This window comes from Rhea pennata, chromosome 5, assembly GCF_028389875.1.
Source record: "Rhea pennata isolate bPtePen1 chromosome 5, bPtePen1.pri, whole genome shotgun sequence".
NCBI classification, from domain to species: domain Eukaryota; kingdom Metazoa; phylum Chordata; class Aves; order Rheiformes; family Rheidae; genus Rhea; species Rhea pennata.
In genome coordinates, this window is record NC_084667.1 from 16,812,442 (window position 1) to 16,827,818 (window position 15,377).

The 15,377-nt window shown below is 39.8% G+C and overlaps 1 protein-coding gene across 1 annotated transcript; it reads right to left on the bottom strand.

Annotated features, from left to right (window-relative positions):
* Nucleotides 1-6,718: 6,718 nt before the first annotated feature.
* On the bottom strand, nt 6,719-7,986 carry LOC134140715 (carbohydrate sulfotransferase 9-like). The gene is made up of 2 exons (XM_062576270.1): nt 7,893-7,986; nt 6,719-7,569 (listed from the first exon to the last, which is right to left on the bottom strand). The coding sequence occupies exons 1-2, from the start codon at nt 7,984-7,986 to the stop codon at nt 6,719-6,721; spliced, it is 945 nt and encodes a 314-aa protein (XP_062432254.1).
* Between the last annotated feature and the right edge of the window lie 7,391 nt (nt 7,987-15,377).

A 15,377-nucleotide genomic window follows, 5' to 3' on the forward strand; every position in this document is an offset into this window, starting at 1 on the left:
GTTTCCTTTCAAACTATTTTGAAAATAAAGTAGGTAACAAGCTGAATGGAAAACAATAATTTCTAATTTCAACATTAAAGAAATGTTAACTGTTGATTTCTGCTGAAGCGAATCAATAATGAGATCATCAGTCCAAAGTCCACTTCGCCTAGGGCCAGGGACCTGCATTTGTCATTTGTTCAAATCAGAATATAAATTGTTCCATTGTTTCCTTCAGTATCCAGTCTACTGGATAAACTTTGAGATTTCCTTTACCATTCCCCTGAGGGTTTTCTTCAATCCTGTTTATGATCACAGACTGTCCAGGATCCCAGTGCAAAAGCTAATGCTACCATAACTGTGTGCTGACTTCATATCAGGCACTTCTCTTTGGTGTTTAGGTCATTGATACATGTGCAAAGAGTTCTCTTCAGTAACCTCAACTAGGATTGCAGATCACTCCGCCTGGCTTTTGCCTCTGTTTCTCTTCAAAGCAGCAGATTTCTGGAAAAAAAGTAAGCTAGACTAACACCATCCATCTTTCCTCATAAGGAAATGAGGGTGTTTTATATAAGGTTATTTTATAACCCAGGAGTGGTCAATCTTTCAGAAAACTCTTCTCCATTCCCTGAGAGAATAGGCATCTCAGTAATGAAGCGTACCCCTAGCCTCCTAAACCCGTGGTGCTTTCTACTCTTTCATCCCCAGATTTGTTTTTGATGTTGCACAATTTGTCTTGATAAACAGCAATAACCAAAATAGCCCTGCAAAAGCAGTAGGAAAAGTGGACTATCTGGCATAAATAAATAAATAAATAATATGGTCTTTACTGTGATGAAAAAACAGCAAAAACAAACAAAAAAGTGTTAAGTGTATTTTACTTCTGTCTTCAATATATTATTTGCTTTGGTAAGTAAAATTTTGCAAGGCTGCAAAGGAAGCAAAGCAATCGTCTTTGAAACTACAAGGAGAGGAACTTTGCACCGGTAGAATTTTGGCTGAGGTTGGTAATAGATGTTATGAGTTGCACTTTATACAGAAAATACTTAGCGGTAGGTTGTATGTCCATACATAACCTAACACCTCATCTTATTTTCCAGACTATATGAGGACCAGACTTAGAAAAAGGTATTCATAGAGAGTAAATGGCTAAATATCTGCCTGAAAATTGATGGGGATGAATCAAAGCACTAAAAATAAAAAGTCTTTTCAAAGGTGGACAACTAAATATTAACTATCTTTGTAACTGTTTTTTATGTTACAGTGTATCACAATGTTCAACTAGAGCTTTATGAGAGAGCTGAGAAATCAGATCCATCTTGTCCTATTTTCCTGCCCAGTTGTTTGCCAAGAACAGAGATAGTTGGCTTTCACTGTGGAAGAAGCTAAGTGCCACTGGGAAGCAAGAGGTCCCTGGTGGAGGGCACAAGCTAATCCCCAGTGGCAGAAGCCAGACAGTCACAGCAGAACAGTCTTCACATCTGAGTTTGTTAGAGTGAAACATTTGGGCAAACTAGTTAATGAGCTGCTGGGATGCGGAAACAATCACCAAAAACCCTTCTAGAAAAGGTGAAGTACAGTATATCCCGCATTCCAAGCCTGTTGACAATGATGGGTCAGATCAGTGTGTGTTTAATTACAGAGCAGAATTCAAGAGCCAGTGAGACCTTGATATTAATCAGTGCTTATTGTGACCAGCCCCACGCCAAAGCACAGCAGTGCCAGTGCTGTGATTCTCAGGTTTCTTGTTTCAGTCACTTCATTTCTGGCCCTTTCTGGGATCCCAGGGGCTCTTGCACACTTCAGTAAGGGGATTCTGCTTGGATTTCCCGGCCCTCCTCTCCTAGGCACGAGGTGTTGTGGAACCCTCTATTAGCTCCTTGTTTCTCAAAGAGAGGAGAAGAGAGGAAAGCACTGTGATTACGCTCTGTAGGTTTATTCCAGATAAACTTCTATTACTAGATTCACAGATGAGGCATGTTGATGCTTGAAAGACCACAAATTCTAGCCAATCTAAAAAGGAGGATGCAGACTGTAAGCAATTGTGTTCAAGAGGGCAGCCCTTCAAATCTTCCATCTGTCTTTAGGCACCAAAAATCTCATCAATGCATTTTCAGAGATGCTGGAAGATGCACTTGCCCAGACAGGTAGCACCTCCTGCCTATGCCAGCTTGAAATCTTTTGCCTGGACAATCCTGTGCTCACAGCCCTTGAGTTATTCTCACCACTCAGTGTGCTCAAGGTACACCTACCTCACAGTGGCAAGACCAGGATTTTCCCAAAACTCAACAGCCACAGTGAGCAATCTCACTTTTCTGAACAGAGCAGTAGCTCCAGAAGTGAAAAATTTTGATCTAAAGCCCCCTTTAGGCTAAGGCAATTCAACTGCTGGAAAGCACTGCAGATACCCAGCTGTAGGACAAGCCATATTCAGGCTCTGTTCATTCCTCTGACTGAGTTAATGTCATGCTCTATAAGGATATGAATCAGCTTGCCACTGCATACATGTATAAGAAAGTGTTGCCACGCGTCTTGGAGCCCAGATATCGCCCACCCTGGAGGAGTGTGCTGTGGGAGTTTCTATGCACAGATAGAAATATGAACCACTGCAGTACAACCCTGTAAAATACTACCAATAACTGAGCAACACATCCGTCCCTTGCTTTCAGATAGAAATGCATGCATTTGCTGTGTCTTATCCCGAGGGATAGAGCAGGAAATATTCTTTGATGTATTGGTTTGTTTGTTTGTTTATATATTTTACCCTTCAAATACCAAATGATCATTATAATCAATATAGACTCCTTCTTCATCAATGATAAATTTGAATTGTGAGCTGTTATTACAGGGTGTGATGCATGCCCTGGTTAATGACCTGTTAAGGTACACCTAATTACACACAGAGTATTTGCTTTACAGTGAGCTGCCCTAAAGGACTGAAAAGCTTATAAACTTTTTTAAGCTTGCATTTATTAGAACATAAACTAGGGAAAAAACAAAGCAAAGCAAACAAGAATTGTAATACATGGTCTTTACTAAGGCTGCAGGACTTTTAAAGAATTAATGTGAAGAATTTATAGAGTAGTTTAAATACAAAATAAATAATTAAAATATCTATTTCAGAACTATTATTTATTCATATTATTATAATTTTAGAGAGGCTAAATTCTCATCAGCTCCTAAACCTGCAGTTTGCAGAATGTAGAGGACAACATCTGTTTCAGGTGCAAATAAAACCCAAAACGCTGAGTGGAATGAAAAGCTTTGGCAGAGGCTATAATAAATGCCTAACACATAACACACAGCTGCCAGCAGTGAGACAGGGTACTCCTGAGAATCACACGGCGTGTAAACAAGAGCAACAGGAACTTAATGGAACAAATCCAAATTCTGACAGGGTATACATCTAAGTGGGTGTCTGGCTCTGTATAGCAACAAAGAATACTGCTATGAATGAAAGCATTGTTACGATCCTTTATTTAAAGAATACAAAACCAAAAAGGCTCTACCTGTAGTAACAGCTGCTTTGCTGCAAACTAAAATGCCAAAGCCATAATCTCAGCCTTCCAAACAGGAACCTAATGAACAAACACAAAAGCCTGCCTTCAGCACCATATATCACCCCCCTCCTAAGTCAAACCAAAAACCTTTCAGATAATAGTGTGTTTATGTTAACTAACTGATTAATTTCTCTCCTTTTTGTTGTTGTTGTTGTTGTTGCTTATCTAGGCTGTCATTCTGGAACTGGATAGACCCCCAAATCAATTGTCTAATGGCAGATGACAAATGGATTCTCTCCCAGCTTCATCAAATTTCTATGCTTATCAAAAGCTAGAAGTTTCAAGGAGGTCCTTTACCATGTAGTCACCTCTGGAAACAAGTTGTAACAGATCTTGAGTGTAAACAAGATTGAATTGTCAAAAGAATGCTGGCTGCTAATGAAAGAGGACTTCCTGAGTTTTTTCGTTTGTAATTACCTGACGCTTCCGAGATCTGATGATACAATGAATTCAAAATGAGCTTTCTGCCTTGCCCACCATCTGAATAGAAGATGAGCTTATTTTCTGGAAAAAATGCCTTCAAAACTTCCTTCACTTTATATTCATATTTCACCTTATATTAATATCTTGCTTGTGAAGCAGGTGCTTAACAACTTTCTCAGACAAATGGCCTGCTCACAATAGTTGCAGTACATCCAGCAACTTGCACCTGGCAACAACCCGCATCTGAGTAAGTCAGCATCAGCTGTGTGGTCCTCCCCAACTGTGGGAACTCAGCAGGAGACCAGGCATGCATTTCAGGTAAATACCAGAGAAGGCAGCTGGGAAAAAGGGGGCACAATGTAAGGAAGCGTGGTGGGAGTTAGGGATATTAGTCACAGATTTGTAAGTACAAAAGCTTTCATCATACTTACGCCGAATTGTAGAAACACAAACTGGAGTATGCCTACCAGCCTTTGGGCACCTGTGCTAAGTTCTTCTCTGAATCCCAGTGATGGTTGGACTGTAGTCTTTTTGTGGGACACCACAAACAACAGGCAACAGTGTCTCTGCTTAGTATTAATGGTATTAATGTCTCTGCGGAGTAAGATAATGGGAATTTTTTAGAAAACCCTTTAATCTTGCTAAGTTTTGATATGTCTCTATGCCAAGCTAAACGAAGAATCCTGGAGGTTTAAAGGAACACAAGAAAATGTTCTACAGTTGTGAACAAAGGTGGTACAAATATGGGTAGTGTAGAAACCATGCTAAGCTGCCTCCATTTCGCAGACCTGATTCTATGACGAATCACACATTTTGCATTTGTTGATTCATTGTAATTTTATTCAAGAGACTGGCTGAGTTTTATGATCTCTTGAACTTTCTCTTTAAAAAGAATGTACTAGAAACAGCTTCGTAGCAGTATACCTTCTGCGTACAATCAATATTTAGTCAAAACTTCCAGGAGAACTTCCTGAAATTTCAGGCAATTTTTCTATTAGGTAAAATCTCTGCTTGTTCTAATTTAGTTCATATAAACGATATAATTATGTAAAAAAATTATTAACTTTTTATTTTATGCCAGAGCATGCATGACCTAGCTTATAATCCTGGGAATGAAGGAAGGGAGATAAGAAATGCTGTGACAGGAACAAAAACATGGCAGACCTACACCGCTACAGGTAGCCGTTAATATACTTTTCTTCCCATTTGTTTTCTAGTCTTAACTGTATGATAGACAAATCAAAGAAGCTGGAGACTATAGCTTAAAGCTTTAGAAGTATTAACATTCTGAATAAAAAAATATAATCACCTTTTCGTTTTGATCTGGCAGGCCTCCCATTCGTTACGAGTAGCCGTGACTTGTGCAGGTCATACTCTATATTCCTTCTGTTGGTCAAAGGAAACTTTTCTGTAGCAGTGAACACTTGAAGTTGTGTCATTGCTCATGTTGCTGTTCTCCCATGTGCACAATTTATTCTGTTCGCAACTGTCCTGCTTTGGGAGGTTTTCTGAACAAGAAACAACTAATCTCTGTTTATTTTTTGTTTTAAGACTCACATTCAAAACTGTATGAAAAATTAAGACTGCTTGATGGCACTACATGATTTTTAAATGGAGGAAATGTCTGGTTAAGTGGACTGTTGGTTATATTGCCTCCACTGTTGATGTATACTGACCGGCTCTTGGATCTAATGCTCCTTCATGAAGAAGGTATGATGTCAGGTTTGTAGATACTTCTCCTGAAAGGATGTGTGTGTGGACATCCGTAAGGATGGGAAGATACTCCCTTAAATTCTCACTGCTAAGGAGGAGACTTAGAAGCAAGCTGTAAGTTTGACTTTGCAAGATTTTTTTCTCTCTCTCCCTTCCTGTCCCAGCCTAGCTCCACTTTTCCTGAAAACTGGAATATCCGTTAATATTTACTAATTCATTAAACTCTTTAAAACGTCCGTGGTTCAGACATACTTTTATATTAATATATTTCAGCAGAACCAATGGCTTTGAATTTATTGTCATTTGGTTGGTAGCTTGTGACCTACTGTATGATTTGATGTAACAGCTCAGGGTAATGTTGACAAAGGCGATGAAGACAGTTTGCAAAGATACCACGAACACAAGACGTGCTCATCAGAAGGTTTTGAAGAGACAGGGGGGAAAGCCTGGTTGACTCACTGCCAACTATAATTACTTAAGGGAGAGGTTGGTCAGCTGTGGTAAGAGCACTGCCACAGAGGAATAAAATGAGCATTTAAGTTCTGTGTAATGCCCCTTCAAACATCTGAAGTTATTTGCTGCTTTCCTATAGGATTCATGTTTGAGGCTCTTACAGACAAAGGGTGGTTTGACTCAAAGGCAGATTGTTTATTGTTTTGTATGTATTTTTCTAAACAAAAATTAAAATCAATCATATAAAAAAGATATTCTAAAATATCTATTGTGAAAAGTATAACATTCTTGTCCTTTCTCTTCCTCTTACCAATAGACCACAATGTATAATTTATAAACAATCTTCATGAAATAAACACAGCCCATTAATGATCAACAGAAACAAAATCCCATCATATAGATGAAGCACTGTACAACAGATTGTTGCAGAGATTTGTTATAAGGGTGCCTAGGATGAATAAAATCATGTTTCATAACACCAGTAATAGGAGCAATAGGAGTCATCAACCCATCTTTAAAGCACCTGTGGGGATAAATTCAGCCCATTTTGCACAAATTGAAATTAAAATAATCTTCTTGTTTAAACTAAATTAACCTTCCAGGGGATAATAATCCTCATATTTCATAGTATAGTTGAACAAGAAAAAATCCATTTGATATAATTTTTTGATTTTCTCAATTTGTTCTGAGCTCAAATGTCTGAAATACTCCAAGGTGATATCACGAGTAGTTCGTTTCTCCGAGCTATACCTCTTCAAGTTGGGGTAGTGTAGGCTCTCTGGTGCTCCAATGATCTTCAGAACGTGCTCAGAATCTAACCCTAAAGTTTCATACTTGCCCAGAACATCATAGTGAATGTTGCAAGGATCACAGAGCAGAAACATTGGCTTCCAGTGGATGTCAAGGAAATTTGGTTGTTTTGTTACAATAAAGTTGACAAACTCTTGAAAACTCACTTTATCAGAAGAATTTTTGTTTTTTCTGAACATGGCCCTAATCTCGTTTGCAAGAGTGGTGCTATAGTATGGCTCAGAGTGCAGAAGCTTGTCTCTGTAAGCTGAAACCAGCCTTTCCAAGGGATGTCTGGTGAACATCACTTTAGTGTAGTTGTTCAGAAATTCTTCTTGTTTCACAGGAGGGTAAGACGTCAGCCTCTTGATCAGCAAGGTTCTGTGGATGTGGTCATGCTCAATTTCAGCAGCTTGCATGTCCAAATCTGTTTGGAGAAGAAAAATAGTTCTCTTCCAGTTGGAGCAGCCTACCTTGGGAACCTCACAGTAGATTAGTTTATGATTGTGCTCCACAAAGAGTTGATTTGCAACATGAAAATCCAATTTGCTTCTTGATTGAAGAAGGTTTTTCTCCAGGCAGACAGAAGCCAGTGTGTTTTTGCGATCATTTTGAATCACCAGCCAATTTTCAATGGGATCATGAAAAGAAGCTGCAAGCAGCAAAGAAATTTAAACAATTAGTGTGAAAGAAACTCATATAGTTCTTTTCTTCATTGTGACAAACATAGCCTTCAATCTATCTTCTACCAATATACCAAAACTGATGATCAGACATGTCTATTGTCAAATGCTTTTTGTAGCGTTCTTCTTCCTATACATTGCTAAGAGAGCTATCACAGTGACAGGGCCTTGGATATTTTCTTAGCAGTGTTTTTATCACTTGAGCTATATATTTAATTTTCAATACCTTTGGGAAGGATGGGCCTTGTTCTAAAAACCTTTAAGTCTTTCTGTTAGTAAAGTCTTTACTTACTTGATAGGTTTCTTTGTCTCTTACAGAACAACCCAAAAAGAAATATCCCAAAAAGAAAATTTGGGAGGAGGAAAACTAACACCTTCTGGTTCATATTATTTTCACAGGAAGGAAGATGTCTCTAAATGGGAATCTGCCTTTCTGTCAATGAGAAAACATAAAACAGGTTAGATTTTGTATGACTGATACAACAGAATGACATGATACTATCTACAGAATTTAAGATACCAGAAAGACCTTTCAAGCCCTAAGAAATGCAGCCCTTGGAAGACCGAAACAGTCTACTATTAAAAAGACTCAACATAATTATACTATTAAACCAAACAAAACAATATGACTGTTTAAATGATTGCAAAAACAGATGTTCCTCCTTTCTCAGAGCAAAGAACTGTGCCTGAGTAAATACTCCTCCTTCTCCTCCTTTAAAGTTGGTGCTCCTGCCAAATACTACTCCTTTGCACTGTATAACAATAATAACCTCACTTATGATTATAGAGATTATTAAAAAAAAAGCCTTACTTGTTGGGAATCAGGTAGTTTCTTTAATTTGGAAGAGCCCTATTTACAAGCCTATGATGGATTCAGGAGATTCTTATCTCTCCCATTGAAGCTTTCCATTTGTAAAACTTAACCATTATTCTCTGCAGCAGAAACAGTTTCACGTTCTAGTTGAGAATCCTAACTATTAAGCAATAGATTCATTCTCCTACTCTCTCTATCCCAAAGACTGCAGAGTACACATCTGCTGCTGCTGCAGCACAGGACTGCAGGAAATGTTCAAAAAAGGTGCACTGTGGCAGAAAGTATATAGAAGCAGCAGGAGAGATTACGCCAAGGGAGACAGCTCATGTTCATAGACAAAAGACCAGAGCAGTTACTCTGAGCGTATTCGCTCCCCTGCATTCCCTTGTTCTGTCCCCTTGTACATCCACACTTGGGGTCTTACCGCCACTGTGGATATACATAAACCTAAGCTGGAATTATGGAAATAGATTTCCTGTGTGTTACGAGGCAGCAGTATAGATATAACTAGCTATACCACTGAAAATGAACCTGTACAACACAGCTGCTTTCTTTTGGGGCTGAGAGGTGTTTTTGCGTACCACACGTTCTTGCCAGGACATCTTCCATCAAACTCATACAGTTAGTAGCATTACGAAGAATCAGTTCTCTCTCAGTGTATGTATGACCTTAGAAATGAAGACGGATGACTGTTCACTATTTCTGACTTGTAAACACAGACATATACAACTCCACAATTACATACTAACCATTTACTTGTATTTACATTAAAGTGTTTCAGTATTCATTCAAATGAATGCATTGCTTTTACACATACTCTCCTTATTCTACCCAATACTTTGGCATCTGCTTGGCTTCATAAGGCCATTATAAAGGCTACAACAAGAAAATATGGGTTGATCTTTGACACTTCTCCTTTTCTTCACTGCATGTCAAGTTCTCCCTTCACTATTGACTTCTTATGCATCAAGGGCTTTTCTCAAAGCCAGCTGAAGTCAGTCTGAAACTGTTTGTTGATCTCACCAGGTCTGAGATAAACTGGTATCTTTTTATTCTTTTCCAGGAGTATTCAAAGGCACAGTTTCACATTTTGTGGCAATTAAAATGTGTATGACATTAAATGATCCCGTACAGAGATTTCTTGTGAGAGCATACTTCAAAGAAAGAGATTAGGCATCAGTTACCCTGCAACAGTCACCTCAGGGTGGTTATTGCTATCATAGCTGTCTCTGCCAGGAACCAGGAAATGAGCTAGATTCATTTATCCTGTGTAGATATTTGTATCATATATATCTGTTAATGTAATTATTTTTATAGAATATAGAGTCGACTGTAAGACATTTCATGCTGAAATACATCAATGAGACACCAGAAGGAAACAGGAAAGATTTGCCTCCTGGAGGCAAAGAAACTGTTTACGAACTAGTTAAATACGGGAGACAACTCTTCTCCTAACAAAGAGACATTTGCATATTTGTGGAAGCAAAGGCGTCCTTGTTTTAATTCAGGAGAATGGCCAGACTCTCTCCTTGGAAGGGCAGGAATAGAACAAACTCCAAGGTGAAAGATTAAATCTGTCTGAATCCCTTAGACTTTAGAGCTCATACTTGCTGTAAGAGCTGAGATCCTCCACCAAGGAGCAAACTGACTCAGGCTGACGATTTGGAGAAAATACCTGAAGGTGAAGTCCAGAGGATGTTTTTGAGGGTTGTTTCTGAGGGTGTTTTCTGACGGGAGTTCCCAACACTAAGTTCTCTAAAATGGAAGGATCCAGTGACAAGAATCACTTAAAGGCAACCTGAGGCATAGGCAGGAAAGGAAATTCTGAGAGCCAGCTTGTCAGAAGAGGAACAAATAATCTGGAAATGAAAGAAAAAAAAAAACTTTAGTGATATATCTACTGTCTTACTAAATCAAATATATTTTAATCTATTTCTTGTTTTTTGTTTTTTACAGATATTTGTAACTGTATTGTTTATTTTAAATGCAATGAATAAATAATTTTATTTGAATTTTACCTCAGCCTGCCTTGAACTGTGTGATATAAGGTGACTGGATAGCTACAATGCATTCCTCACACAAGACGTGGCAAATCAATTAACACAACTCCTCAACTTATAGTCTAGTTCAGCTGTATCTAAAGGGTAGCAGAATGGGTCCCCACAGGCAGGATAGAAAGGTACCACCACAGAGCTAAAAAAAAATAAAATGTCTTCTAGCAAAAAATTACAACAAAGAGCCGGAGCTCTGAATGCTTCTTTGGCACCAATATATCCCAAAGGAGGGTACAATATACTGAAAACTGAATGTAGGGCATTAGTCTGCTTTGTCGTTGTAGTAGTGTTTTTTCTTTTTCTTTTTAATGAAAAACAGAGTCTAGATACAGACTTATATTGCACTGGTGAGTTTTGCTTATTCTTCAGATCACACCATACGTAGCCACTGCTTGATGTCTTCAACTGTGCTTATCTCAGTGGATATTTTAATGCTAAATCATATGAGTACCTGATTCAGCATATCACACACAAACTGAAATTCTTCCTCCTACCATGCAGGTTTATTCCTAGATATCATGTACCAGCACTAGGGGACTCGATAGTGTTGTCTGTAATAGGTATCACTAATACGGTATTCTGTCCTTGAGCTGTTAAAACAGTAATGCAAATACCGTATTCCCTAATCTTTCTCTTGAAAATGCTGAAGCATGCTACTTTAAATATACGCAATCTACTCGTATTATAAAAAACATTCTGAACAATATTTTGTTACTTTTATAAACAGTTAAAAGACTTATTATTGGAAATGTTGCCTAATGTTAAGTCTGTGTGTGTATTATCCAAGTACACAAATACATATACACACTCATATGCATGTATATTATATACACATACATACAGAGAGATATACATTGCATATCTGTATATGTGTGTGTGCATACACACAAATGTGTAGTTCATAATCACATTAATATCAGCTACATTGGCATACTATTTGCTCCAAGTAAACTAACTAAATAGGTTGATAAGCGTTTAAAGTCTCCTGGTGATAAACTTACAAAGAGAGGTGTGCCTCCAGCTAATTTTTGGTAAAGACAGACCTTGGTCACAGCTGAGCCTGTGTGTGATCCCCAGCACTCAGCCCCACGATAAGTAGGACTTTCCAGATTAAAAGAATGAAATGGTAATAACACTTGTGTGTGTTTCTGATACACTTGAAGCCTGAGGCAGAAAATGTGCCAGTAGGAAGGCAGAAAAAACTTCTGAAATAAATAGATAACATTCTCAGCGATTGGGTCGCATTCTCTACTTAAAGCTCTGTTAATACCTTCATAAAGACAACTGCAAATACACACATATCTGAATGTACACGAGTATAAATAATATATGAGGAAGAGATGACACACAGCAACCGCACATGAAAAATCAAAATAAGAAAAGCAACAGGAAAAACAAGCTTTGCAGGAAGAAAGTCTGACTATGGTGTCCTAAAAGGGTGAGTCCACCCTCTTAGGTGGTAAAACTAACTCATTCACTCAAATCAAAAGCTCCACCTCTTCCAGTACTGCTCGCTGTGAACAGGAGGGAGCGAGAGTCTGAGCACACAGCCTGGTCTGCTCCACAGCATGGAAAATCATTAGCAGATTAGGAACTTCCAGCAGGCTGCAGACAGCCAAGGAGAACAATCTGATCTCTGTCGTATTGCTGGCAGGAACCAAGTTCTGACAGTATCTCATCTTCAGAAAAAGATGAGGCTGAAAGGTTTTACACAAAAACGAGTGCAAGCTCGGTTAAGGGACAACATATGGCTTAGGCTGGGGGGATGCTGAGAAAGAGACCGACAGGGGGTTCTTACAGAAGAACGTACTTCACAGCAGTGAGGCAGGCTCAAGTCACAATTTCCAACCCAGCTGCTCAGCTAAACCTCTTACCCAGACTGTGGTCACTTCAGACCTCCATTACAGTATTAGGTTTCTTTCAGGCTTCAGCAGTTACAAAGTTACCTTCCTTGCTGCCATCATTAAATTGCCTGCCATCCTCACTGTATCACCTCTTCATACCTGCCCTCTGGCTACTGCTCCTCCATTGCAGCCTATGTTGTCTGCAAGTCTTGCCTTCCAAAACTTTTCTTTATCCGTCACTTCAGGCAGAGCTAAAAGCTCAACTTTCCCTTCTGATCAGTCCTACTACTACCCTCTACTACTGTTCTTTTTTCAAGAAAATAACTCATGCTTGCTCCTGTGGTGCCTCTCCCCTTCAAACAAAAGCTTCTAAAACATCTACAGAGCTTTTGCATTTTTCACCTAAAAATCACTCCTTAAAATCCTTTTCTGAGATGCCAGTAGATAAAACAGGACACTAGCTAGGCTGCCAGTGTGCTAGAACTATTACCAATCAGCATGCAAAAGGGCAAGAGAAAGGAAGAGCCAGTTTGGGGATGAAAAGAACCAAAGCAAGGAGGATAAAGAGGACACAGAAAGAGGCAGGATGGAGTCTAATGGAAGAGCTCCAGGAGATGCAGGGAGCTGTAAGCTCAGGAAGAACAAAGGAGTTGGGGTGGTGGGAACAGGACTCCTTTGCGTAACCTGGTCAAGCAACGCTGTGGGAAAGGGAGGCTGAAACTGAAAGCAGAAAAGATGCTATGTATAATTCACTCAAGATGGAAAAAGATAAATTCAAGAAAAAGCATACATACTAAGATGATCTTGCATTTAAAGGATACATGCAAAACAATCCAATTAATTACCACAGATTTTTTTAAAGTAGTGAGATTAAATGCAGTCTAATCACACCCTAGACCCCACCTCTTACTGTGGAATCTGACCGGTCTCTTCCAATGCCAACACATGTTTTCCTCCCTGTAGTCATGTTTTAGTCCCATGTTTTTGGTTTTTTAAGTGTGGTCACTTCCACTGGATACTCTCTGGGAGCAGTGAGGGCAAGCTGCTCTCAAAGGACCAGGGAGGCATGAGCTGAGGGCAATACCATGGCCAGCCAGGGGTCTTCTCGCCAGGCAGCGCTCCAGCCCACTGCTCCCAGCAAGGGAGAAGGGCAGGCCTGGGGCCAGGAGACAGGTTCCAACAAGAGTCCAGATCAGCAGGGAAGATTATGGTGGTGTGGCAGAGCTGAGGTCAAGCCAAGAATTCAGTCCAGAGGACACGGACCAGGGCAATGGAGCTCATGTCCAGGTATAGGCATGATTATATCCAAGCTGGAGACCAGCCATCCTGCAGCATAGCTCAGGCATGGACTGAAGACCTCAGGCTGAGCTTAAATGAGGCTCCTGGTCTATTCAGGGTGGTAGGGGAAGAAGGGTGTGAGAGAGGCCCAAGGTGGGGCTGATCAGGGCCATTAAGGTCTATCAGTGCCCTGACAGATACATGAAAACAAAATCTACTTTGCTCCAGTTATCTTATGCACCCAAGTGCTTGAGCCAGTTGGGATTCAAAGGGTGAGAAAAGGAGTTAAATGCACACTACAGTCAGGGAAGGGAGAGAGAAAGGGATGGGAGAGGAGGGAATTCGCTTTCCAAGTGTGCATCAAGAAGAAAACCTCAGAGATTTGAAGTGAGAATTATAAACTGGCAACAAAGAGAAAAGCCTAGGAGCCCAGGTTGTCTAGGACAGGTGAACCACAGGAACCAGAGGCTGTGGCATGCAGATTGCTTTCTGGATGGGAGTGAAAACAAGGCTGGGCAGAGACTTCCTCTAATTTTCCTGGCTCTAAGGCTGGCTTAGCATCATCACTGGGGAATTTCTTTTAGGTAGGAACATACCTACAGGTGCAGGTCTCATGCAATCACTCTTTCTGGAGTCCCAGAATACCTGGCATTAGCACAGTCCTACAGTCGTGAACTGACAAATGTGCACTACAGCAAAGAAAGTACATTTAGAAAGCTCAGATTTTCATTAATTGATGCAAAACAATCCCCTGGTTGGAAAGCCAAACTGATCCTTGGCCTCTTACTTCCTTCTTGATTTTGCCCATAAACAAAAATTTAGCTCTTAATCTACTGGTAATTTTTCTCTAAACTCTTAATTCAAAACCCCACTCGTGTCAACTACCATTTAAACCAATGCAAAACCAGTCACAGGAGATCAAGCCTCCACCACTCTTTCTTTTAGGGAATCTAGATGAGCCTATGAAACCTGAAAAGGAGGAAGAAAGGGTGAAAAGAGGGTAGAAGAGCTTAGATCATGATGCACACTAACTACCGTGGCAATGAACAACCTCACCTCAGGCTTCAGTTCTTCATAAAATCCCTCTGCTTGTCTTATACCGATAAACAGGGCCCTGGCTTCTTGTGTGTCTTACATTCCACACCCAAATCCCTCTCTCCTTAGTTACTGTTGACATAATGATGTCTTCCTTGCCATTCAGATCCATCCACATCGCTTCAGTCATAGATCCTCCCTGTCCTTCTACTTTTCACCTCACTGTGTAAACTGCATTCATTCCTTCTTGTCGTTACACACTGAATAAAACACTCAGAACTGTATTTAACAGTCCCTTCTGTTTGGTACGCAGCTTCCAGACTGCTGTTCACTTAGTTATATTTTTCTTGTGCTCTCTCCACCGGTAAAATATCTGATATAGTTCATGACAGTCAGGATCTCCCTCCCTATTTTCACACTCCAGTGTGTACAAAGTGCCCTCACTAAAATTATTTTTCTTTTTGCTCCCATCTTCTCCAGCTTCTTCTATCTCATTCTAGCCTAGCTTTTCACCTTTGCTTCATGGTCCAACACTGTCGTCCAAAACACTATTCTCATTCCCTCTAACTTTTTTTTTAATTCCTCCCAAGACTTCTTCTGCCTCATCCTAACAGTAGTGTTCTTGTGCCTGCTCTTTTACAGAAATAAACTTCTCCAGAAATAGCCCGACACTTATTGACAAAAATGTATGCATTCTTCCCTCTTCCTATACCAACCCAAGTCTATTTTTCCTCTCCTTATTGGTCTCCTCT

Bases quoted from the DNA above. Each gene is read 5' to 3' on its own strand.
- LOC134140715 (XM_062576270.1), bottom strand. From the start codon at position 7,986: ATGAACCAGAAGGTGTTAGTTTTCCTCCTCCCAAATTTTCTTTTTGGG. The intron at 7,570-7,892 runs GTAAGTAAAGAC...TGCTGCTTGCAG, and splicing joins GAGACAAAGAAACCTATCAA to CTTCTTTTCATGATCCCATT.